Source organism: Zootoca vivipara, chromosome 8 (assembly GCF_963506605.1).
Source record: "Zootoca vivipara chromosome 8, rZooViv1.1, whole genome shotgun sequence".
NCBI classification, from domain to species: Eukaryota; Metazoa; Chordata; class Lepidosauria; order Squamata; family Lacertidae; genus Zootoca; species Zootoca vivipara.
The window spans coordinates 44887891-44913344 of NC_083283.1; the positions used below are offsets into that span (position 1 = coordinate 44887891).

Below are 25454 nucleotides of genomic sequence, written 5' to 3' on the forward strand. Positions count from 1 at the left end.
TTATTTTTATTCCAAAATGTAAGCCACTCTACATTCAAAAAAGTACCTAAGCAGTGTACAGAGACAGAATATAAAATATAATGCAGAACACAAAAAAGTATTAAAACATATTTGTGTGTGTGGACAGGGAGTCAGTTTGGATCAGCTTGCTTTTGTTTTATTATGTATTTTGTGTTCTCAGTTTTGTATTTTCATGTTGTGAACCACCCCTATGATCTTTGGATGAAGGGTGGTATACAATTTCAATAATTAATAAATAAAATAATAATGAAAATTTGAAGAAATAAACTAATTTGGAAAGCCATGGTAGGAAAAAGAAATGGCTTCCTTCACTTCTAAGGGAAGAGAAATCCAGGGGAAGCATGGAGTTAATAGTGCTCACAGAAATGATTTCCACAAATAGGACATGCAAGTAGATTACTCACAACGATTTGCACAAGTTAACTGGCAGATAGCACAGCCTAACTAGCTGTCTATTTATTATGGCCAAGACCAACAGTAGTAAGTGTGGTCCCTTTTCCTTTGATGCATGTTGTAAGATAATTTTCAAAGTAAAATAAAAAAAATTCCTTCAGTAGCACCTTAAAGACCAACTAAGTTTTTATTTTGGTATGAGCTTTCGTGTGCATGCACACTTCTTCAGTGAAACACTGTATCTGAAGAAGTGTGCATGCACACGAAAGCTCATACCAAAATAAAAACTTAGTTGGTCTTTAAGGTGCTACTGAAGGAATTTTTTTTATTTTAAAAACTTAGTTGGTCTTTAAGGTGCTACTGAAGGAATTTTTTTTATTTTACTTCGATCCAGACCAACAAGGCTACCTACCTGTAACCACGATAATTTTCAAGTTTTGGAAGTCATCTGCGGAGATCAGAACACATCTCCAGTTGCAGCTAGTAGCTTTTACTGTGTGATCATCTCAATGTTGACAACAATCCCCATAATCTTCATAGTTAAGAAATCCTAGGATGTTTTGTCTTTACAGACCATCCTAATTGATAATCATGCATTTGCTCTGTCAATTTCTCTGTGCACTGATAAGCAGTTCCCTTATCAGTGGATGCATATCTAGTCCTTCAGTTTATGAGACTCAGCAGAACTTTCTAACAAGCTGAAGCCTTAGAATAGGCACCCCCAAACTGCAGCCCTCCAGATTTTTGGCCTACAACTCCCATGATCCCTAGCTAACAGGACCAGTGGTCAGGGATGATGGGAATTGTAGTCCAAAACATCTGAAGGGCCAAAGTTTGGGGATGCCTGCCTTAGAACCTCTCTGCACAAATGAACATTAGACTGACAGGAATGTTTAAGCTGTACGGTCTTAATTCATACAATGTTCTGTTTGTTTTCCTTTCCTTTCTCCCAGTAATAGGTTTCTTTTTATTTGCTACCTAGATTCATAGATATGCTTTCCCTTCCTGAAAGAGGGATACAAATAAAGATTTGGCTCACTCCCATCCCTCTTAATGTCTTTACAAGGTTTGCCTTCCTCAGGCAGCAAATTGTGAATTACCACTGAGTCAGAGTATTATCAACCCTGAAGCACACCACTAAAGAAAAAATCTATACTTGGCAACTTCATTGCCGCCACAATATGCAATGGATAATGTGAGATTATAGTCTCTGAGATGCTTCCTGACTAAATGGACCTAAACTTGTATTTTTGTTTTACAAAACTAGACTGACAAAAGAAAGCATAGAATGTGGATGATAAAGTTTTCAAGGGACATATACTTCAATATTTTGGAAGATAGCAACACATGTTTTTATTATTGACATTTTATTGTTAAATCTCTTCAAGTTGTTTTATGGGGAAGTGATCTGTAAATAAATAAATAAATAAATAAATAAATAAATAAATAAATAAATAAATAAATAATTTCCCACTATTGTTTACCCAGAGAATTTCCAAGCCAGTACTATGCTTTCTGCACCTACCAAATTTGAGAGGCTGCCAATGCTGGAGTGGAAACAGATACAGTGGCTGGTGCTACATGCTATGACTATGTGTACAGGCCATTTCCAACAGATTCCACATGATGTTTGGAATGTGTACACCCATTACTCAAAATATAGTGTTCTGCTAATGCAATGTGGTTACTTAACCATTACAGATTGTTTATTTCTCATTCATTCAGGGAGAAATTATGAATTGATACTGTTTCAGAATGACAGCAAAGTGAAAAAGAAGATGAAGTTGAGAAGAAATGGATATGGAAAAATTTACAAATTTTGCTTTTGGAGGTTCCTAGAAATATGCACAAACTGGTATAGTGGAGTTACATATGATTTGGTTTATCCTAACTAAGGTCTTTAACTGTGATGGTTAAGGTTTCAGAGGCCTGGTAGCAAATATGATTTGCATTATGTGATCTCACTGCTTTGCATGATTCAGGCATTTCTTATTTAACTTATTCAGCCTTACCCTCAACAGGTTATAGTCTCAACCGTGATGGTAAACCCATGCCTTGATTAAAGAACACATACAAACAGAAAAGTAAGTATCATGGGGAAACTAGGCTACAGCCCTTGTCCCAGAGGTGCTAGATTTCTATTTGCAGAATATATTCTTACGGAGGATCATTCAGTCTTGTGAGTTCCCAGATGCAGTCTGAAGTTGGTATAGTACAGGAAAAGAGAGTTACCACATCACTGAGAACTAGGTCTAGAGTCCTTGAAGATTTGTAGGATTGTACAATTTAATTCTTATAGTAGTCTCTCCTGGATCTTCTACCATTGGATGGTCCCCTGTTGAGATGGCAAGACTCCCCTCTTTCCAATATCTCTACACCATGCATAATTTTGTATACCTCTATCATGGCCCCCTGCCATTACCTACCTATTTTCTAAAGAAAAAGCCTTAAACACTGTAGGGCACTGGTCCTCAGCTGATGGGTGAGGACCAACTTCTGGGTTACAGCCTGGTCTAAGGTGAGTCACAACAGCAGACCACCAGGCAAATATATCACTTAAAAATTAAAGGAACAGCTCCCCAAATGCATGTTTGGGTTAAAGGTGGACCGTGGTCTGATAAAATGGAAGGCTGCTGTTATAGGGGACTTGCTCCACCGCCCTGATCAATCTGATTGCTCTTTTCTGCAGATGCAGTTGTTATAAGAATTTTGAGGTCATATATATATATATATATATATATATATATATATATATATATATAATTGTTCATAAAACATGTACATGAATGTACAGAAACATGTCTGAAGCAGCACAGGAAGACAGGCCTGACTGACACCATTTTGACTCTCTCTGACCAGGTGTTCCTCTGCAAGGAAGAAGGGGGGTGGGGGGAACCTTCTCATTGTCTCAGGAATTAAAGTGATAATCCCTGGCATCCTGATACCTGGGTGCCAGACAAAAGGGTGTGATTAACTTGGCTGGGAAACAGGGAAATGTAAATATCTCTCTTTTTTGTTGATTAGGTTTTGGGGGCAGGGGGCAGGGTCCAGACTGCTCAGATTACTGCCACCAGACCTCCCCTTTCATGATGTACCTATGATGAATCTAGGGAGGGCGGTCTTGGGCTACACCCCTTCTGTGATGTATGGGTGATGCTTCTGGGGGGTGGGCTGAAACCAATTTCAAATTTCTTTTTAAGGGCAGGACACCTTTGTTTGGGGTTCCTTCCTTGTTCTCCTGCGTGAGAGGAAGGACCCTGTTGCAACAGCGAAAATAAAGGCTTTGCTTCTCAAACTTCTCTGGTTGGCCTCTGTTATATTCTCCAACCGATGGAGAACCCAATAAGGGAATAAGGGCAGATTTTTGCCTATATCACAGTCATGAATGGAGGTGGCAGTTAAAGCAGTGGGTGAGTCAGAGGTGGAAGCTGCTTGCTTAACTTGGAAAGTAAATATCGCTGATTTCAATGAAACTTGTACCCAAGGAAGTGTGAACAACTGTAACCTGACAGCCTGTTTGGAAATCCAGACCCGCGTGCCCTGTCTTGATGATGGTCTAGGGCTAGGCTAAGAGTCCTCTTCGCACCCCACCCTGAGCCTTAAAGAGATTAGGCAAATTTCAGCAACAGCAAGAGCAAGCATCCCCAAACTCAGCCCTCCAGATGTTTTGGGACTATAATTCCCATCATTCCTGACCACTGGTCCTGTTAGCTAGGGATGATGGGAGTTGTAGTCCCAAAACATCTGGAGGGCCGAGTTTGGGGATGCCTGAGCAAGAGCATAGGAGAAAAGCTGCCTGTGTCTAACTCCTTCTCTTCATCCTACTGCCCAATAGTCAGGGTAGGTGGGTAGGAGGGGGAGATGATATCAATTAAGATGGGGGGGGGGGTGGAGAAGAGAGAAAGAGAGAGCCGCAGTAATATTTTTACTAACATGGTGCCTAATTAAATCAGGGACACTCTTTAAAAATGCATGGAAATGATTAATCAAAAGCTGCAGCCCTAATTTAAAGTCTTTTCATATAAATTATTAACATGGTGGCATTCATGGAAGGAAAGCTTTTACAGATAAAAAAACAAAAAAACTGAAGTACATGTGTGAAGTAGAGGGCCCTCCACTTCAGATTCATTTACAGCAAAGAAAAAACCAGGGACAGGAGTAGAAAACGCAATCTGAAAACCAAGAGAGAATATAAAGAATTTACTAAATGGCACACCATTAAAATATGAGGGGCCTGAGAGATTCAAACTATTCACCATCAGATAGCTTTTTCTTAAATTAGAGAGAAAACGGGCACTTCCAAAAGAAAAAAGAAAAAAGGAATGTGTCCCTTTTGCAATGACTAAAAACTATTAAAACTATTGCTAAAGAATATTCCTCAGACAGACCATGGCAATCAATAGAGTGCTAGGGCAAAGATGTACTTGAAATCCTAGGTGTATACAATGTCAAATTTCTAAGCAAACAGAAAAACATTTATTTGTTTCCATCCATTTTAGGCAGTGTTCAAAACTCCCATTGAGCTCTGGGTACAGTAGTGCACCTAAAATTTCAGATTAAAACTGTGGAGTGAAAGGAGGACCCATTTCTGCCTCCTTACTTTCAGCTACTCTCTGAAGACTGGAGAAGAGACCCTCTTAAGAATATTAGGGTGGTGGCAGAATGACTCGACCATGTGAAAAGTGAGCATAATATTTTAGCTGCAGTTTATTCATTTTCAGCTTTGTATTCTTGATATTTAAAAAGTGCACATGGACATTCTTCTGCTGTGCCCATAACCTAAGTTTAAGTTGTGTGGCAATGTCCCTCCTTCCCGTGTAATAAAGACTCATGACGCAGTGATTAAGATTTAATTGGGTGGTTAAGGCCACAACTTTATTAATTAAGCATGTTGAGCGGAATTGGCTTAGGCGTTGGAACCTAACAGAATATATCCGACTCCAACCCGTGTGTTGGAGTCCGTGAGAAGTTAACCACCAGAAAGGAGCCCAGTGATGTAGATCTACTAGAACTCCTCCTGTGGCCACCGAAGGGGCGTGCCCTATGGCCCAGGCAACTCCAGGCTCAGGACCAAGCCTCGCCCCCGGAATCCTTTAACGGAATTACTTCTCCAAATTTGGGCAGTTGATGACGTAACCTGCTCCTCCTCCATCTAATTGTTATGCAAATTTCCAACGCCTAACCGCCTAAACTAAGTTGTGACGACATGCTACGAGGTAGGCGAAAAACCCATCATGGCTAGCCCAGTATGGGAAAAGTCCTACCAGGCCCCTGACTAACCAGGCAACCAACTGACGTCCATAGCAGCGTCCCCTTACCTCTTATTAAGGGGTGGGCGGGCGGGTGAATTGTTCGCTCCGGCGAACAGGGAAAAAGGGGCTGCTTTCCCGCCTGCGGAGCGCTTTAAAGACGGTGGCCCCGCCCCGTCCGGCCTCATTGGCCGGCCGGGGGGTGACGCAGGCGGGACCTCCCATCGCGTAGGGGCCGAACTCGCAGCCCCTACGCGATGGTACAGTTGGGCAGCCCACAACCCCACTTCCTTCGCAGGGGCGGAAGTGGCTTTGTCATTTAGCTCCTAGCTTTCATATGTGACACTGATTCTAGGTTCCTGAGGGTAATAACATCTGGCTTGAAAACCTTTATTGATGAAACTCAGATGTGCAAATAGTTGTGACTACTACTCAGTAGCAAGGGAAAGGCAGTCTGGATATACTCAAAAGCACTCTTGCCTTCATTGTAGCATCCCATGTTGCAGGGATGAGACAGGTTCTAAAGGCAGGTCTTCAGAATTAAACACAGGTTCAGAACTAACCCATAGCTTCAAATTAACCCCTAGCAGTGTCCGTGAAACAAAGCATCTTAAACTCCACTAAAACCATCTAAAACCACCCTGAATTTACAGTGAATTTACTGCAATTTCCCCGCCCCCTTTCTTATACACAAAAAACATCAACAGCTTTATTGGACGGGGGCTGTGTGCGTGTGTGTTGGGGGGGAACAGGCTGGTAATTTTGTTTCTTGTTGTGAACACATGCACAACTCAAACCCAAACCACACCAATTAAATATAATCTAGTATGTTAAATATAATCCAGTATGTAATTACCTAAACTGCTAACACAAACAGAAAAGCCAAGGAACTCTGATTATACCTTCACAGCATATTCAGAAGCTTTGTGAAAACAAAAATGCACAGTGCACCATATCTTGCATGATGTAGCCGGTCACAAAAAATGACTGTATAACTTTGCTGATAATGGATGGAACAGATCCTACCAAAGATATCAATTCTTTCAACTGGAAGTTCAAACTGCAGGAACATTACAAGGTCAAAAAGCATTCAGCGTAACAAATGACTGAAGAAAAACCGGACCCTTTTCTTTCAATTCTCCGCTTCTTCTAATCCTCACACGGCTTCTCTTTGATAATGTCTATCTAAAGGCTCACCTTGAGTTGCATTAATGTCTTTCCGCAAGCAATTTCAGGGCTGCACCTACTCATCCTGCTGATAAGGCTTGTCTGCCTACAAGGCACTTCTTCCACATTTATAAGGGGCAAAAGGTTGCACCTGAGTTGAGTATTTATTGGGCTTATGCCAAGAATGTGCATACTTAATTATTCATTTTATATCTAAATCACTCAGAAAATTCAAACACAGTAAATGTAACTAGATAAAGTGAGTAAGACTGAAAAATTAAGTATATTTATCAATTTGACTCTGAAGAATGCAAAATTCTTGGTGGGGAATTTACTGCCAAAGTATTATAAAAGTGCTCAGTGGACTACACTGGGGTAGCCACTTGAAACAGTCCCCAAAAGAGGAACTACATCCCCCACGAAATAGGATAAGATTTGTGTCACATGTCTATATGCTAATTATATGGGGGATACTGTTTTGCTTGTTTATTTTTTGTTATGTATTCTGTGTTCTCATTTTGTATTTTTATGTTGTGAACGGCCCTGTGATCTTTGGATAAAGGGTGGCTTACTAATAATACTACTAGAAATAATAACAACATGAGACCTGCCACATGTTTTTTGCTGTGTAGTCCTCACCTCCTAACAGTAAATGCTCCTGTTAAGAGTTCCAAACTTAACTCTCCTCACTATACTCCATTCCATCACAACTTGTTTTCCATTGTAGTTTTCCAACTGATACTAAACAGCCAGTGACTATTGAGCATGCTCAGTCCTCATGGGCTTGTTTGTGGGTGGGTTTCCCCCACATATCTTTAAAATGTATTACAGTAGAACCTCGGTTTATGAACACCTCGGTTTACGAACGCCGTGGACCCATCTGGAACGGATTAATTCACTTTCCATTACTTTCCATGGGGAAGTTCGCCTCAGTTTATGAATGCTTCAGTTTATGAACAGACTTCCGAAACCAATTGTGTTCATAAACAGAGGTACCACTGAATTTAATACATTTGGGGTTCCCCAAATCATACTGATGCCTCCCACTTGTTTCACAGTGGCTCTTTTTGGCCCATTTCTGTTGGTACTCAGCACCCCAGTTCACTATTAAAGGGAGTGATTAAATTCTTTGGACTGTGATTTTTTTTTTTTAACTTCAAGTGGGAGGTGGTGCCATTTTAAAATAAACATTCCCACATCTCACATCAGAGACGTCTTTTAAGATGGTGCCCACTTCATCATGTGTATGTTTCGCCTAAAAACAAAGGAATGATCCTGTTTTCTTAAGAAGCATTGTTTTTATTCACATACAAATCCACACAAATTTAATCTACTGTACAGTATTCTAATTAATGACTAGAAAGTATGTTTGCCATTTCACCACGGTCAACTGATCTGTAAAATACTGTACAGTAAATAAGAATAGCAGGGGCTCATCTCTGCAGGTACACCGATTCTAAGAGCAACCTGAAAAACAGCAAACAGCCCAACTGTTTTTCGAGGACCTCCCAAGGGCAGCATGGTGTCAGAGGCAAGGCCTCACCCTTCACCCTTCTGAAGGCAACAACCTTTATTGTGAACTGGTCTACAATGCAAAACTTTCAGGGAAAGCATATCAACACTTTACGCAAAATATGAAAACCATTGTCTTCACTTCCTATTGGCATGTTATATTTATCTCGTGGCTTTAGAATTCAATAAATATTTCAGTCACCGAGAAACAAACTCTCGGTGACACCTTGTTCCACAGTCTGCAACTGAAACATGTTGCTAAGGAAATGAGGAGACATGAAGAAAGTTTTACTGTACTTGGTGTTTTGTTAGGATGTGGTGATTTTTTTAAAAAATACTACTGTAATTTCATGCAGTTAAAGTGTAAGAACTTAATTTGTATTTTGTGTCTGGTTCTGGGTTAGGAATCTAAATAAACAGATGTTTAAAAGAATTCCTTCCAGTAGCACCTTAGAGACCAACTAAGTTTGTCATTGGTATGTTTAAAAGGTTCACTATTTTGCGAAGATACCAATATCTAAAGTTAGTCCGTGTATGCTTGAGTTCGGCCAAACAGAAGAAAATGTGAAGGGAAAACAAAAACTCAAGAGTCATTTACAATTTATATGTTTCACTTTGAAGTCTGTTGCTAGAATCACATGAGAACATGCTGAAGCCAAAGCAAACTAATATATCTTCAGTATATTCTTCTGGCATAGCTGGTTCTGTCAGGGGATTTCTCTATGAGCAGAAGGCTGTTCTCCCTCCAGTTCCTATCCAAAAGTATGACTGAATGATTCTTGCAGTCTAAGAATGACTAATTTGCATTATGTTTGGAAACTTCCAGTGCAGTGCAGTCTTAAGCATACAGTATTTATGCAGTAGTCAGTCCCGCACAGTTCTATGGGATTTTCTCACTAGTAAGTTTAGTAAGGATTTCCCTGCTACCAAAAACGAAGCAACAATTAGATAAAACAATGCCAAGTGACATAAACATTCCAGTCTTGGAGAAATAGTGAAAGAAGTACCAGTAAAGAAAAGAAAACTTATGTAGATATCACACTCCAGATACCACTTTTCTTTAGAAGGTAGCAAGTTCCAAAACAAAGCATGTAAAGAAACCAATATCCATGATGCATGACTACAGCTGGTATTTAGCTGATAATGCCTGAAGGAAAACATGCCATATATCACTTTAGACATGGAATGACACCAGAGATAGTAAACACAGAAGCATAGTTACTGTCAATTAAAAAAAACCTACTGATGCTAGTCCAAAACAACAGGGAGTCATTTGCAGAGAGTGAAATTCCCACAGTATAAATGATGCAATTTTGATTAGACACTGACAGCAGGAAAGTAGGCATGAAGCTGAAATGCACTTTTCAACAGTAAAAGTACAGTACAGCTGATGGCAGATTATTATTTTTAGTCCCTACAGATCAACGGTTAAGGTGGCGAAGTGTGAGCAGCAATAACCATTTGTGGCTGTGAATCTTCTGAAAAGCACACAAGACATTCCACTGATTCACCGGCACAATGCCGAACAGAAACCAGTATTTACCACTAGGCTAAATATTTGATGCCTTTCTGTAAACCGGGAACAAGGTCTGTTGCCCAAAGGAATAAATAAATAAAGGCATCCTCACCATGACAAAGGAGAGAAGCCATAATAAAAAAATGTACCTGTGCCACGTGAATTCCTATACAAGTGTACAATTACACATTAGAGGGAGATATAAATCTGCCTTCATGTGCCTCTGTAACAACAGTACTGTACTTGAATGGATGAGGGCCAATAAACTGAAGCTCAACCCAGATAAGGCGGAGATAGAGAATGGTTTGGCTACCTGGGTAAATAATGTTCAACCAATTATGGGTGGGGTTGCACTCCCTTTGAAGGTACAAGCTTGTAGATTCAGGAAGGCGGGTGTCTGCATCTATTAATGTCACTGGAGGTACAAGTGGCTGCTATGGCACAGAGCACTGTCTACCAGCTATCTAGATTTTGATAACCTGGCTTCAGTTGTCTATGCTAGGACTTTTCAGACACTGCAGCTGGTGCAGAATTCAGCAGCCTGATCCTAACAAGGATCAGGTAGTCCAGGCATCCCTAAACTTCGGCCCTCCAGATGTTTTGGACTACAATTCCCATCATCCCTGACTATTGGTCCTCTTAGCTAGGGATCATGAGAGTTGTAGGCCAAAACATCTGGAGGGCCGCAGTTTTGGGGTGCCTGAGGCAGTCTAAACGTATAATACCAGTTCTGACCCAGATGCGTTGGTATCCATTATTCAAAGTGCTGTTTTAGCTATAGAACCCTAAACAGCTCAAGACTCCAGTACCGGTACTTTACAGATCATCTCTTCCAGTATGAAGCTGTCCAGAACCTTAGGTTGTCATTGGAGGCCCTCCTCCTGCTCCCAGAAAAGGACTGTGGTTACAAAAGTGCCTTTTCAGGAGTGGTTCTCAGACTAGGAAATGCTTTTTCCAGGGAGGTCCACCTGGTGCCAACATTACTGTATTTACAGTGACAGACCATGACTTTCCTTTACTCCGAGGCATTTGGTTGTTATTTTCTCTCTCCTTCTGCTTGATTATTTTTGTCAGTTCACTGTTTTAATAATTGGCATGGTGGTGCAGTTGGGGAAGGAGGGGTGGGAGTTAGTTTATGATCACTTTTTTTACTCTGTGTTACTGCATGCAATGTTTATATTTTACTAAATAAATAATAATAATAATTTTATGATAAGAACTGTAGCTTACTGACACTGTGTTGCCTTCTTATTCCTTGTACTGTACTCGGATCAGCCTGGACTGCTATCATAGCCCAGACACAATTATATGATTTCAATTGTAATGCTTGAATTGTCTTGCAGCAGCTGAATGCTTGCTCTACTGTTAATTGTTTTGTTAAGGTCTGATCATGTTCAAAGCATTTAGGGGAATGGGTTTGCTTAAAAACAATCAGCTATCCGTGCAGGGTTGTCATTTGAAGCCTGTTATTTATTCATCAATCCCTGCCTACAAGACAGCTTAAAAAAAATCTTTTAAACAGGTAAACAGAATGCTTACACTTAAGCAAACATGCTGTAGCAGCTCCCTATTAACTAGAGATCAATGCTGGAGAACAGCAGAATGGGAGTGATGGGGTGGTACATCAACTCATGAGTAATGCATGATAACACCAGCGGATAAACGAAGGATTAAGAGATCAGATTCAGAGACAGGTCACAGTCAGAAGAAAATGCTGCTGATTAATAAATGCATGTACATTACTTTACATTAGGGATGGAGAACCTGTGACAGTGCAGATGTTATCAGGACATGCTTGCCGGGGCAGATGGGAGTTGGAGTCCAACAAGTTGGCTGCAGGGCCACAGGTCCTGCTTTAGATTACACTCCACCTCTTTTCCACCTCTACATTGCAGAGATGTTCAGGAGCAGCCGCCGCCGCCATTGTCTGTCGCGCCCGCCCGCCACCGCCCCTCCCGCCCAAAAAACCTCTCTTAGCATTCAAAGGTTGGACAACATGGTCTCTTGCCACGTGGAAGATGTTCTACTTGTCATCTAAAACCAGCTTCTTGAGCAGAAAAGCAAGGTGGGGCTTGTTATGGCTCTAGGTGTAACTTCAAAAATTGGAAAACAGGAGGAGGGACTGTCCTTTGGTCATCTAGTTTTAGCATTTTAGCATGCCTTTAAAGGCATTTCGAAGCAGCACACTAGAAAATCTCACCCCTCCAGAACAAGACACATTTCCCAAAGTATTTACTTAAAAGCACAAGCCTTCAAGCCAAAACAAGCTACACCAACATGATGGATTACATTTCTAGCAGGGCTGCCTAAAGGATGTTTTGCGGGTGTCCCTTGCTCTGAACTGGTGACAGTGAGATATTTATTCATCCTTGTGGAGTGACCATAAGACCCCAATCCTTTCAGTGGTCTGTGGCTTGACTTGAACAGCACACTGCTGTTCACTCTTACTCAGACTGTGTTCAATGGAGCTAACTCCCAGACACTTGTATATAGGATGTAGTATTGTTCATTTTTTAAAACTTGGGGCAGAAACCAACAGACTAAAGAGCCAACGTGAAATGCTTCACTAAAATTCAGTTAAAAGCATAAAACATCCCAAAACATCCAAGTCTCTATCAAGATCAAAAACCATGCACTGAATGGAAAAGCTTTACAATGCTTCAAAAAGTCGCTCAGGGCAGGTTCAGGCTCTGACAAGTTGCTAGATGGAGAAAGTTCTAATGTGTTTTGGTAGAGCACACATATGGTATTTGTAAAAAGAGCATCCTCCATTAACCCTAGAGAGCACTTTAGGATATTATGGCCACAGACTTTGATGGTAGGAAAAAACGGCACAAAACAAGATGTTCCAGAGCAACCCCAAATATACTGTATTTGTTCAGTCTATGAAACTATCACCAAAGCACCAACGGAATTCAGCACAGCCTCTTTGCACAAATGTCACCAAAGCTTATGTAAAAGCAAGGTGCAGCAGCAACTTACATGAGCAGGGAAGGGAGACTATTGCGAAGTAACATTTGACTTATTATGGAAAAAGATTTGCCTGTAAACTTTTGAGCACTGTTCCTATTTTTGTAAAAATGTTTGCATTTTAAATAAGAAAAGATCCATCTGTTTTATATTAAGTGCATAGGGTTTCAGTAGTATGGTAGTGAGCATGCCAAACAAGCAAACCATTTCCACAGAAAAGGATAGTATTTCTTGCCAAATGCATTTCTTAAACATTAGAATCATACTTAAAGGTTCGTGTAGTCCAACCGTCTGCCAATGAGCAAAATCCCCTGCTACAGTAGCCCACTCAGTCTCTAACTTAGTAATAGGTATTTTCCTACCACCCAGTTGTGTTTTTCTCACATCACTTCCTACTACTCCAAATTCTATATATTCAAGATACAGGTAGGTAGCCGTGTTGGTCTGAGTCGAAACAAAATAAAAAAATTCCTTCAGTAGCACCTTAAAGACCTACTAAGTTTTTATTTTGGTATGAGCTTTCGTGTGCATGCACACTTCGTCAGATACACTGAAACAGAATCCACCAGACCCTTATGTAATCAAGAGATAGTGAAAAAACTGCATTTGAAAAGGCAGAACACATCAAAAGTTCTCAAATAAGTGGGCATTAACATAAATAAATAAGTTCTAAATAAATTACGCAACCTGGCTCCCAAGTAAATAAAGCAGAGTGCAGAACCCAGAGAGGCATGGTGATGAAGTAAATTTGTGGATTAAGTTTAAGTTTAGTAATATAACCATTTAATGTTTATACACTGCCAGAAGCATGCAGGTTTTTCAAAGAACACAGAGGGGACAAGAGTCTGGTTCCTGCCTAGGAGGTTTCAGGTCTACATTTTGGAAGCTCTCCAGCAAGTGGCACACCGTGTGGCACACTCTGTACACTTCAGCAACTGATATCCATATCTCACAGAAGCATCTCACATCTGAACTCTATAGTTCTTCTGGTCCCTCACCTTAGTGAGAGAAGTATCAGCGAGATCCTATATATATTTCCATTTTATAACAAACAAGATCTTATAAATTTTTTGCCTTTCACACAGTGGATTAGATTCTCATGACATCTCGAGTGTCATACTGCAGGCAGAAGGGCCATAAAGAAGAGCAACTGTCTTACCATCCTGGCTGCAAGTACAGCAGTGTTATTAAAGGCGTTAATGAGTACTAATCCCTACTGTATGATCTTTGGTATGTGCTCACCTAATCCCTTTACCCAGAGTTTTGACTACAGTTCAGCTACGTAATAATCTGAGAAGCCCCTAACGCACCTTTCACCAACGTGGTGCCCCCCAGATGTTCTTAACCACTTGCACTGGCTGAGGCTAATGGGTGCTGCAGTCCAGAACATCTGGGAGGGTCACCTAATTGGCGAAGGCTGTCCTAGTGTCTCATAAACCACAGTACAGAAGGAAGTGCCTTCGAGCATGCACAGAGTGCTTCCCCAGCACCAATAATTCAACCGAGAGAGAGAGAGAGAGAGAGAGAGAGAGAGAGAGAGAGAGAGAGAGAGAGAGAGAGAGAGAGAGAGAGAGAGAGAGAGAGAGAGAGAGAGAGAGAGAGAGAGAGAGAGAGAGAGAGAGAGAGAGAGAGAGAGAGAGAGAGAGAGAGATCCCCAGCCCCTTCTGGGTGCAGACGCGTGTGCCTCACTCACCGGGACCTCTGGAGCTCGAAGGCGCTGGTGCCCGCAGGGCCTTGCTCGAGGCAGCAATAGTTCTGCGGGACGGCTCTGGCGAAGGAGACTGGCAGGATTCCCTGAGTGAAAGAGTTGAGGCGACCTCTTGCGCCGCCCGCCGAGGGGGGTCCCGCAGGAGCCCAGGAAGGCGGCGGCGGCGGGCACCTGCACGGGAGCAAAGGCATCTTCGTCCTCATCCTCGTCCTCTTCCTGCTGCTGTCCAGCCACCCTCGATGGGCTCGTGAGCCTGGCGGCGCCGCTGCAGGAGGCGCTAGGGTAAGCCTGCGGGGCGACGGGCTGGAAAGCGCCCAGGCTGTGGCGAGTCCTAGCGCTGCCGTTGCTGCAGGCTGCTGCTGCAGAAGCCACCCTCGCGGCCGCCAGTGCTGCAGCGCCGACGCTGCTCTGCTCGCCGCCGCCTCCTCCTCCGACGCCGCCCTCGTCGTCTTGCGGCACGGCGGGCCGCCCGTCCAGCGAGATGTTGGTGAGGAAAGAGAGCGCTGCCTGCCTGCGCCTGGGGTCCATGCGCGGCGGCGGCGGCGGCTTCCTCAGGCAGGGCTCTAGCTGCTGGTGGAATGTGCCGCCGCCGCCGCCGTTGTTGGCACGAACTGGGCTGCTGCTGCCGCTGTTGGCGGCGGTAGGAGCAGCCGCCGCCGCCATTGTCTGTCGCGCCCGCCCGCCGCCGCCTCTCCCGCCCTCGGAGTGGGCAAGAGTGATAATCGCCGCGATAGGCACGAGCTCTCAGGCGGCGGGCGGAGGGTCAGCAGCCGGCGGCAGGGCGGTGGAGTCGCAGCCGCGCAGCGGAGGGGAGTCGGGGCAGGCATGACATGTTTCCCTCCTTCCCCTCGGCTGCCTGCATGGACAGCGCGCCCGACTTTGTACAGCAGCCTTCTCTTCCTTCACCTCCTCCTCCTCTTCCTTCCCTGGCTGGCGTCCTTTTGCTCCAGCCTTTTTCTCTCCCCCCCCCCTTGCCAAAGTTATTGGCTTTTATAGGTAACACTCGCCCCGTCAAACGCTCGGTGCAACAACACAGCAATCACGTGTGGAAAACAGAAAGCTGGGAAGAAAAACAAAAGCTCCGGCCTGGAGGAGGAGGAGGAGGATAAAAGGGGGAGGAGGAAGAAGAAAGGAGGAGGAGGAGGAGGCTGAGTCCAAGTCTAAGGAAGCGCCTTCAACCTTTCTTTTTTTCTCTCTCTCCTCCCCCCGCTGCATTTTTTGTGGGAGGAGAAGTAGGGAGGTGGAGTCTGCCTGTGTTGTGCCACAGCACATGGCCTTGAGGAGGTTACATTAAAAGGGAGGAGGTTACATTAAAAGGGTGGGGCGGGCTCCTAGGAGTTAATGGGGTGTAGAAACTCGTGGATTCCTCACAGGCCTCAGGGGGCCCTTAGTGAACAAGAGTGTGCGTGGACATGCTGCGTGGTGCATTGTTCTCCGACATTGTTCAGGTCATGTTGCAGCTGCCCGTTTGACCACTAATTATGAGGGTTCCCTGAAGATCCACCCCCAACCTAAAGGGGTCTGGTCCCAGTTAATAAACACCCTATCCAGAAGGTGCTGGGTGTTTTCTGTTTAGAAACGATTGCAGTGTTTCCCAAAGTGTGGTACGTGGAAGGGTTTCAAAGAGTGCACAGCATTATGTATTTATTTATTTAGCTCTACTACATAATGTTGAGATAAAATAGTAGTATTATAACTACCCCCAAATTTTATGAGAGACTGAGAAAGGGTAAGAGTAAAATCTCAAAAGGGGTACTAAAAGGTAAAGGGACCCCTGACCACTAGGTACAGTCGTGACCGACTCTGGGGTTGTGGTGCTCATCTCGTGTTATTGGCCAAGGGAGCCGGTGTACAGTTTCCAGTACATGTGGCCAGCATGACTAAGCCGCTTCTGGCAAACCAGAGCAGCAAATGGAAACGCCGTTTACCTTCCCGCCAGAGGATAAATACCTACTGTATTTATCTACTTGCACTCTGACGTGCTTTCGAACTGCTAGGTGGGCAGGATCTGGGATCGAGCAACGGGAGCTCACCCCGTTGCAGGGATTCGAACCGCCAACCTTCTGATCGGCAGGCCCTAGGCTCTGGTTTAACCCACAGCGCCACCCGCATCCCTTAAAAGGGATATTAGATTATTATAATTTTGGGAAACACAGCTCTATTGAATTGCTAAGAGATGGCTCCAAATCAAATGCTCGTCGCTATTGAAAAGTTGATCCAGCCCAATGTAAGGATTGTTGTTGTTTAGTCGTTTAGTGCAGTGTTTCCCAACCAGTGTGCCTCCAGATGTTTTGGGACTACAACTCCCATCATTCCTGACCACTGGTCTTGCTAGCTAGGGATGATGGGAGTTGTAGTCCCAAAACATCTGGAGGCACACTGGTTGGGAAACACTGGTTTAGTGTGTCCGACTCTTCGTGACCCCATGGACCAGAGCACGCCAGGCGCTCCTGTCTTCCACTGCCTCCCGCAGTTTGATCACACTCATGTTGGTGGCTTCTGCTCAGGAGTGTTGCAAACCACTTCAATGAACTTTTTTTTAATAGAAAAAAGGAATACAGGGAAATAGATTTTTTTTTCTCATCTGAGAGGTTTCTTGCATTAGCTCAGACCATCATTTGTTTGTATAATATTTTTATTAATTTTCACAAAATCATTTTGATGGGCTTCCTTACCCTGCTGCTTTCTGTGTCCCTGGGAGTGAGAAGAAAATGACTAAATATGCCACATTCTCTAACTGCACAATGTTATCATTATTATTTATATTTCTTACTCACCCTTCACCATAAGGTCACAGGACAAATTACAGCAGTGTAAAAAACAACAAGAAACACAGTTAACAATTTATAATCAAATGAATAGGTGGGTTATAAAAATATATCTCGAGTGCCAAAGGCCAGGAAAAAGCCTTATGTCTTTAGCAAATCACAAAAGCTACGGTATATAATGGAGGTGGCAGACACATCTCTGTGTGGAGGGAATTCTGCAGTTTAGCAGCTGCTACAGAAAATGCTCTTTTAGGCCACCATCCCCAGAACATCTGATAGTGAAACTACCCTAAGCAAATTTAGACTGTTTAGATTGCTTTTTTCAGTAGTATGTGAAATCCACAACTTGCCAGTCTACTATTAGAAAAAACAGACAATTGGCTGTGTGTCAGAATCTTTGCCAAATCCCTCTCTGTGATATCGATTGTAGTTCAGTGGCAAGAGTGTGTGCTTTACATGTAGAAATCTAGGTGGACTATTGGTCTGACTCATTAATAGGCAGCTTTTTGTGTTTGTTTTTCCATGTGTTCTTAGAGGAAGGAAATGATTTGTAGGCATAATGAAACTCTCTTGTGGCCTCATTGACTCCTCAGTGCAAATCTGCAACATTTTGGCTGGTTGGCACATTCTGGGATGGTCACAGCTACCAATTGGTACTTTGGCAATTGGTTGATATTTGAAATACATCGGAAGTTGCCACACAGTCAACAGCATTTACCCACTTAGCAGTATTGAGTGAGGTAATATCTATTTATTTCTGTTTGGGGAAGTTTTTAATGTTTGATGGACTACTGTATTTTAAAATTTTGTTGGAAGCCGCCCAGAGTGGCTGGGGAAACCCAGCCAGATGGGCGGGGTATAAATAATAAATAATTATTAATATTAATATAAGAAAATTGTACTCCTTACCATATCACCAAAACACAATCTTAATATCACTTGTCTCGTGGACAGACCATCCATGCTTCCATTTCTCACAGTATGAGGGAGGTTGTTGAGAACTCCAGGCAAGCTGTCATTTGTGTGGGAATGTATGCTGTATTTTGAATATTCCTGCTTGTCTCTCTGCAGCCTCCCACACCTTCCAGCAGACAGCTTTTAATGATACACTTTAATGGATTAGCTTTATTCTTTTAAAGTGTAATACTTTGGTCTTATCACATACCCCAGATGTCTAGCATGAAGAGCATGCCAAGGATGACAATTCTGTTGTGCTTGGCAAGCGCTTTTGATAAGTGATAGCAAAAGTTATAAATATTCTGCTCTGACTTCTAATCTTCGTTTTGGTCTACAAATACTTCTTTTTTTTTTGCAGCTGGAACTCACCAGAACTCAGTTCTGGCACCTCTCAGGTGGGCACCATTGCCATTCTAAGAGCTGTTTCTGGTGAATTCTGGCACCTCTTTTTCTACAAAAATAGCACTGGATCTACACTGTATGGTGTCAAAATTGTAGAGTAGATTTGGTGCATTGGAAAAGAGGACAGGTGACAAAATGGGTGTTCTGCAGTAATTGATTTGCACTGTCTCACTCCCTTATCCCCTTACCTCCTTTCACTCAGCAGTTCCCACATTCCAAAAGGAATTGTTAACAAGGATGTGTAACCCTCACCCACATGCTATCATTCCGCCAATTTCCAGCTCCGTCTGACAACCAACACATGTTTCTCTCACATGTTTCTGTTACCACAGATATATAGAGCCTTAACTTTTTCTAGCTTCCAGTTTTTGTTATCTCTGTGAAGCTGTGATACCTTCTGGATACAAAACGTAAACCTTTGTAATCATATTTTTACACCCCTTGAGTGCTATTATATCCAAGTTCTGCTTCTTGTGGGCTTCTCATGGACCAGTTGGCCCCTGTGAGAAATGACTGCTGGACTAAATGGGCCTTTGGTGTTGTGCAGCAGGACTCTTCTAGTGTTGTTATATCATCATGTCATTTTTTTGAACTAGATATTCCATTCATTTAATATTCTACTTGTCATCACAATCTCACAAATATGTCAATAACATTTTTAATCTACTGTTCCTTTAGTCATGGCCTCAGAAGCAAGTAAATTCTCTCCAGGGCCATTGACACACTAAAAATTCGTTGCCTACATAAAGGTCTAAGAAGCTTATAATTCAATGTTTTAGGTTGATTAAAATTTAACATCAAAATCCAAAGTGAGGCAACTCACTAAGCTTTCTTCTAAAATCTTAGCATGTTAAGAGTCTGCAGTTTGATTCCCATTGTTACTAAACTGGCCTGAGAAAACAGGTTGACAATATGTGGAACATGCTGATAACTACAAATGAAATAACTCCTTAGATGCCAGACTTCGCTTAGTGGTGGAGCACAGACTTTACATGCTAAAGGCTGAACGTTTAGCCACCAGCATCTCCAGGTAGGTTGAAAAAGACCAATCCAGGTAGGTTGAAAAAGACCCATCAATGTCCACACACAGTCTGTACATACATTGTGAACCCCTTGTACTCTCTTTAATTCTCCCTTGTCTATTCATTCTTCCAACTATGGCTGTCCCACATTTTTTCTTCCCTGAATCCGAAGATTTCCTATGCAGACAATGTGATTCTTACTCTCCTATTTGGATTTTCAAGTCCACATTAAGCTGCGGTATGGGCAGACCCATAGGCGGTATAGAACTAGATGAACCAATGTTCTGACTCAGTTTAAGGCAGGTTCCTGTGTGCGCTGACAAGGAAGGAATCATTCTCTCATGGAACAATTACACAGCAGAAGCAACTCACTCAAGCATGCCTGTGATTTTCTCTTAACTGCAGGATTAACTGCTCTGGAATATTAGGAAACCTTAAATGCACTTGTAAAATATTCTGTCCACAATTGACAAGCTATAATTCTGTTTTTTTATTTTTTGCTGTCAAATAACCATGCTGTTTGAACTTAGTCAACAATTCTGTTATACACGCATATTTACACGTGTGTATGCTATAACTCGCAAGGTCAGCTGTAACTCAGAAGGTATAAGTGAAGTAACACTTTATTCAAAGAAACAAAGCAGGTCAGGCCTAGTGAGCACAGCTCTTCCCAGTACGTCTTGCCCCGATGAGGCAGTTGCGAGGACTGAAAGTCCCTGCCTTCCCCCTGCTCTTGAAGGCTCCTCCTCCCCTGGTTCCTTCCCAATCAATCCGAGGCTCCTTCATCCTGTCTGCCTCTGTTCTGCCCTCTTCATACCTCTGTGGGTTCTGGGAGACCGGGGGTTGGGGTGGGGAGCTGGTCACAGCATGAGGAGGAAACTCCCTGGCTTCTTAAGCAACCTGCCTGATCTCTGCCTCTTGGCCCTCCTCCTCCTCTCCAGCCTCTGCTTCGGCCTCTGATTCCGAACTGCCCTCTGCCACAGCCTCTTCCTGCTCACTAAACCCTGTTACCTCTTCAGCTTTGAACACCTCCTTCTCCCAGTCTGTTCCCTCTTCTCCCCCTGACCACTCATTGTCATTCAACTATCATTCCCCTGGCTTTGAGCTTTCTTCTCTTGGATGTTCTCCAGCTACTGCCTCCCACCACTCCTCTGCATCCAGACAGTCCATGACACCACATCCCTACCACAAAAAATGAACTGAGGTCTCACCTTCAGTGCACAATTAACCCATGTAACCTGGAAGCAATGCTTGTCGAGTATAATCAGGTGGTTCACTTCTCCCTTTCAAGGAATGCAGCTGTGCAAACACACCCTGTTACATCATCCAGCCCTTATGTAACTAATTGATAAAATCTTGAACAAAAACATACACTGTGTGCAAAGTCAAATTGCAAAGCACAGTACAGTATCACAATTTGAGATGGAATGTCTTGCTTTATTTTAGTGTGATTTGAATTCACATGTTTATGTTTGTTAGGCTACTTTTGGAAAAGTAGAACATGTATGGATTGTTGGAGTAAGTTTGTTATTGAAATAATAATGCCCTCTTCCATATATTTATGTATACAGTATGGCTAAATATTGCCATGCATGCTTCTCACATTACTTCTTTCTCTAGAGTTGGAATGAGCAAATCTGGTCAGCTTGTGTTATGCAAACATGAAATTAAACCTCAAGCTGCCTTGCAATGGAATGATCCATTTTAAAAAATCTTTATGTTTAATGGTAAACAGGGAAGAAATAATCCTATCCTTTGTGTGTCTGTCAGGCATGTACTTATCCTACTGCAGTGTTTATGCTGATCTTACATGAAGTTGCATGCATGTTTGGTTAAATAAATATATCTTTTTTGGTATCTCAATCAACAGAGTCTTGTGGCACCTTATGTAAACATTAAACAATATATGTGCACAGAGTGAACAATCTGGGGACGGAAGAAGTGAGAGCACTTTGCAGCTCAAGCCTATTCAATACTTATGTCTACTAAGCAGTGATAAGATCACTCCTGACTGTCAATTTATTCCTGGTCAAAGATATGCTAGCATAAGGATTATGTGCTGGTGTGACACAATTGTTCTGCCTTGTTCGTGAACACAACCAGCTCAAGGGGGGGAAACAGTTTAGATGGTGTTTGAAAAGGGTGGAGTGGAAGTTAGTTGGGGTCATGTGCTTTTATAGGGGTAACTCCCATCCCCAACAACATAATGTTACACACATCATATTTTGCAAAATTAGGGAGCAAAGACCAAAAAGTTTTGCAATACTCCAAGGAAGAGAAGGACAATTCAATAACACCTCTTATTTCCCTGCCCCCAAGGGTTATAAATATGAACACATCAAATCCCCAGACCCTTCTTTCCATTCCCAGCTATTGATATTATTTCAGCTAACACCTCTGAACTTTCCTTCCAAGAGTTATCTACATGCAGAGATATATAGAGATATAGTAATAAAGGTTAGACTGAAAAGTCTCTTTTGGAGTAGAACTATTTAAAACCGGGTCACTGTTTTTACCCTTAAAACTGGTCCGCTTTGGTCTCTTACTTAATCAGGCTCATCTGTTTCCCCTCCGAAGCCTCTTGCTTGCAGGTCAGGGTCAGATATAGTAAATTGGGAATTTTCCAGTAGGTCGTTCTTCTAACAATCTTGCTTGGGAAAGGGCATATCCTTTTTTGCCCAGTCCTGTAAGGTCTGCATGCCTTACAGAATCCCATTCATTGCTGAGGGCAATGTCAGCTAGGGTTTCAAGGCTGAGTGAATTGTTATGGAGATCTTGGTGAGATTTGTTAGCAGTTCTTCCCAGACTTCCAGAATCCTGTCTGTTCATTTGAGGTGAATACCAGATAGAGACTACATACTACTTTTCTATCTAATTCTCCCCATGTACCCACATGTTGAGACATCTGGTATTCTGCAGATATGTGCTTGCACACCTTGCATTAGCAGAAGTGCCTGTGCTGTCTTTGATTTGGAATCCACATCTAATTGCCTGGCAGCACTGGACCAATGCACCTGAGTATGTTCCCACTATTTGAGTGTGTTCTAGCATTATTTATTTATTAAATTTCTATACTGCCCTTCATCCAAGGATCACTGGGCAGTTTATAATGTAAAAAGATAAATATGCATACTATAAGTAGCATTCCTGCTACTTACCTCATCCTACTGTTACTGTCTCAGTAGTGTACTATGGTCTGATTGAATCAGAGCAGCATATCACTCGGTGACATAAGAGGGGGGAATTTAAAGCGCGAGCATGTTTTGTTTTGAAAACAGCAAATGTTTAAGGTTAGGCTTCACGAATCCCTCCATGCACTGTCTTCCTTGAACTGGGCAGCTTTGTGTGTTGAGGTGAGGGGCTGAATAATAATATAAAACCAGTTCTAATTGCATCCATCTCCAAGTTTTCAAAAGCAGAGACCTCCTGAATCGGCATTGAAATGCATCTCCTGTATCCTCTAGACTCTTGTTTAAAATTTATTACTACCTGTGAGCCATAACATCTGGTCACCTCTGCGTTTTGTGCATTAGACATCCTAATTAGCTGATTAAGTATCTCCTGTACCTTTTAATTAGCATCTCAGCAGAGTTCCTTACAGTTTTGTGCATTATTTAAAAACATAAAAATAAATCACCTATGCTCTCCCCATCTATGCTTGTACATCATTGTCAGATTGTAGATAGGGAGACAGTGATGCATATATAAATTTTAGCGCTGAGTCAAAATTTATCCAATATATTGGGGGGTAGGGAGGCTGGAAGAAAATCCAAGATGTTATTTGAAACAATTGTGAATTAGCATTTTACCGGGACAAGTGTTGCCAGAAACTTTTTGTTGTTGTTGCTCTCTTTAATTTGCTCCCATCTCCCCACCCCCATTTCATTCAGAATTCTGTTGCATCATGATAGCATCGTTCTAACTAAGGCATGGTGGCCTACCAGGCTACCAATTCAAGCGATGGAGCTACTGAGTTATAAAGAAGAAGAAAAATGACATAAAGCTGCCCTTGTAAGAACCCCCCACTCCAATGAATAATTGCCTTGCTAAATAAATATGGTGATTTAGAATAGATGAAGTAAAATGCAGATTTTTCAACACCTTAGTCCTCTTCAGGAATTCTAGCTCCCATGCAAGGCAACACCTCTGATGTCAAGATACAACCTGGAACCTATGCAATCTGGATTCCAACAAACAATTAAGCCTTCAGCTATATGCACGAAGGCCCACCTCTTTGCAAGTTCAAGTTGCAAGCATGGGCACCAGAAAGAGAGGATCCCTGGCATGCACAACATCAGATATTTGGTGTGGTCCAATGCCTATGTTGCCTAACATAAAATCAAATAATAATAGGATCATTTTCATGTTCTCAGCCAAACTGCTCATGGCTGAGAGGCCCTGACCACATTGTCATTGCACACACCTCTGATCAAGGCTGATCAAGCCTGAAGATGCCAGCAGGCAGCCTTCCTGTAAAGGTTGTTCCAGAATTTATGCAGTGGTGCATAGATTTATGGTGGGGAGAACAGGGACAACATTACTTTTCGACTGAGAGGGGCAGCTGCCGGTTAAGAAACAGGCAGTGGAGGTGGAAGATAAATTCTGAAAATATTAATGGGTAAGGGGTCTTACTGGGACAAGTGGTAACTTTTGTTGTTTTCTGCTTTCTAATTTTGTTGGGCTATGTGTGAAACAAAGACACAAGAGAGAAAAAAGACCCATCCCAGGTTGACCACTTTGCCTTCTCAAGTGCATTCATTGAGAATGATGCCAGTTCACTGCATCCCACTTAGATTGAACAATTCCTTACTTAGATTACACTTAGATTGAACAACTACTCACTATATAATCATCTTCCATGGTTTGTTATAGCATAGCAATAAGTGCAATTCTACTTTTCATATCAGCTTTCTTGATGATCTGAATGGTGGTATATTGGAACTGTTCCTATCAATTGCGAAGAAATGATAGCTACTGAAATTTTGTGAAGGTGTTTGTTTCTTTTTTAATCCACCTCCTCTACCCCTCCCATCACATTCAAGCAGCAGTGTTAAGTAGCTGGTGTCCTCAGTGCTTATTTAGTTACATCTGAAGCTGGAGAACATAAGAAACAAAATGCAGATTATATTCCTTTAGATAGATTACATTTAGTTTCCAGACTAAGTGGCTGGACCAGGCAAAGCAAACAATTTTTTTTTTTTGCCAATGATACATAGCAATTCATTTTTTAAAGATAATTTAGATGGCATTTTTTGTAACCTTGTTATAGTATATGAAAATATCGCTTTCCCACATGACCTCCAGCCATAGCTGTCAACATAGCTGCCAAGTTTTTCCTTTTTTTAAGGGAAATTCCCTTATGCTGAATAGGTTTCCTCACGAGAAAAGGGAAAACTTGGCAGCTATGGCTGTCAACCCTCCCTTTTTTTTTGCAGGAAACTCCCTTATTCCAAGCTACAGCTGTCAACCTTACCTTTTTTTTTTACTAGAAATTCCCTTATTCCAGCGCCGTTTCCCACTGCTATCCAGGATTGTTAGATATACCATAGACTGTCCTCGGGACAGGTGAGGCTGCTGCTGATCCCTTATTTTCAAACCCGAAAGTTGACAGCTATGCCTCCAGCCAGCTCAAAACTTCAGCTTTAGATATTTTGGTCTGGACTGGAGAGGAAGAGTTGGAGAACAGGGGGAAATAGGCATTTAGAAGCTTTTTATAGGATGCTCCCCACTTTACACTATTTCACTTATGTGTGTGTGGTCCCAACACAA

The 25454-nt window shown here is 42.3% G+C and overlaps 1 protein-coding gene across 1 annotated transcript in view; it reads right to left on the reverse strand.

Moving 5' to 3' along the window:
- Positions 1 to 15651, reverse strand: part of CABLES1 (Cdk5 and Abl enzyme substrate 1) — a 51636-nt gene extending 35985 nt beyond the window's left edge. Inside the window, 2 exon segments of the mRNA XM_060277879.1 lie at positions 14522 to 14665; positions 14667 to 15651. Of these exon segments, the coding sequence (XP_060133862.1) occupies positions 14522 to 14665; positions 14667 to 15199 (677 nt within the window). The 5' untranslated portion in view covers positions 15200 to 15651.
- Between the last annotated feature and the right edge of the window lie 9803 nt (positions 15652 to 25454).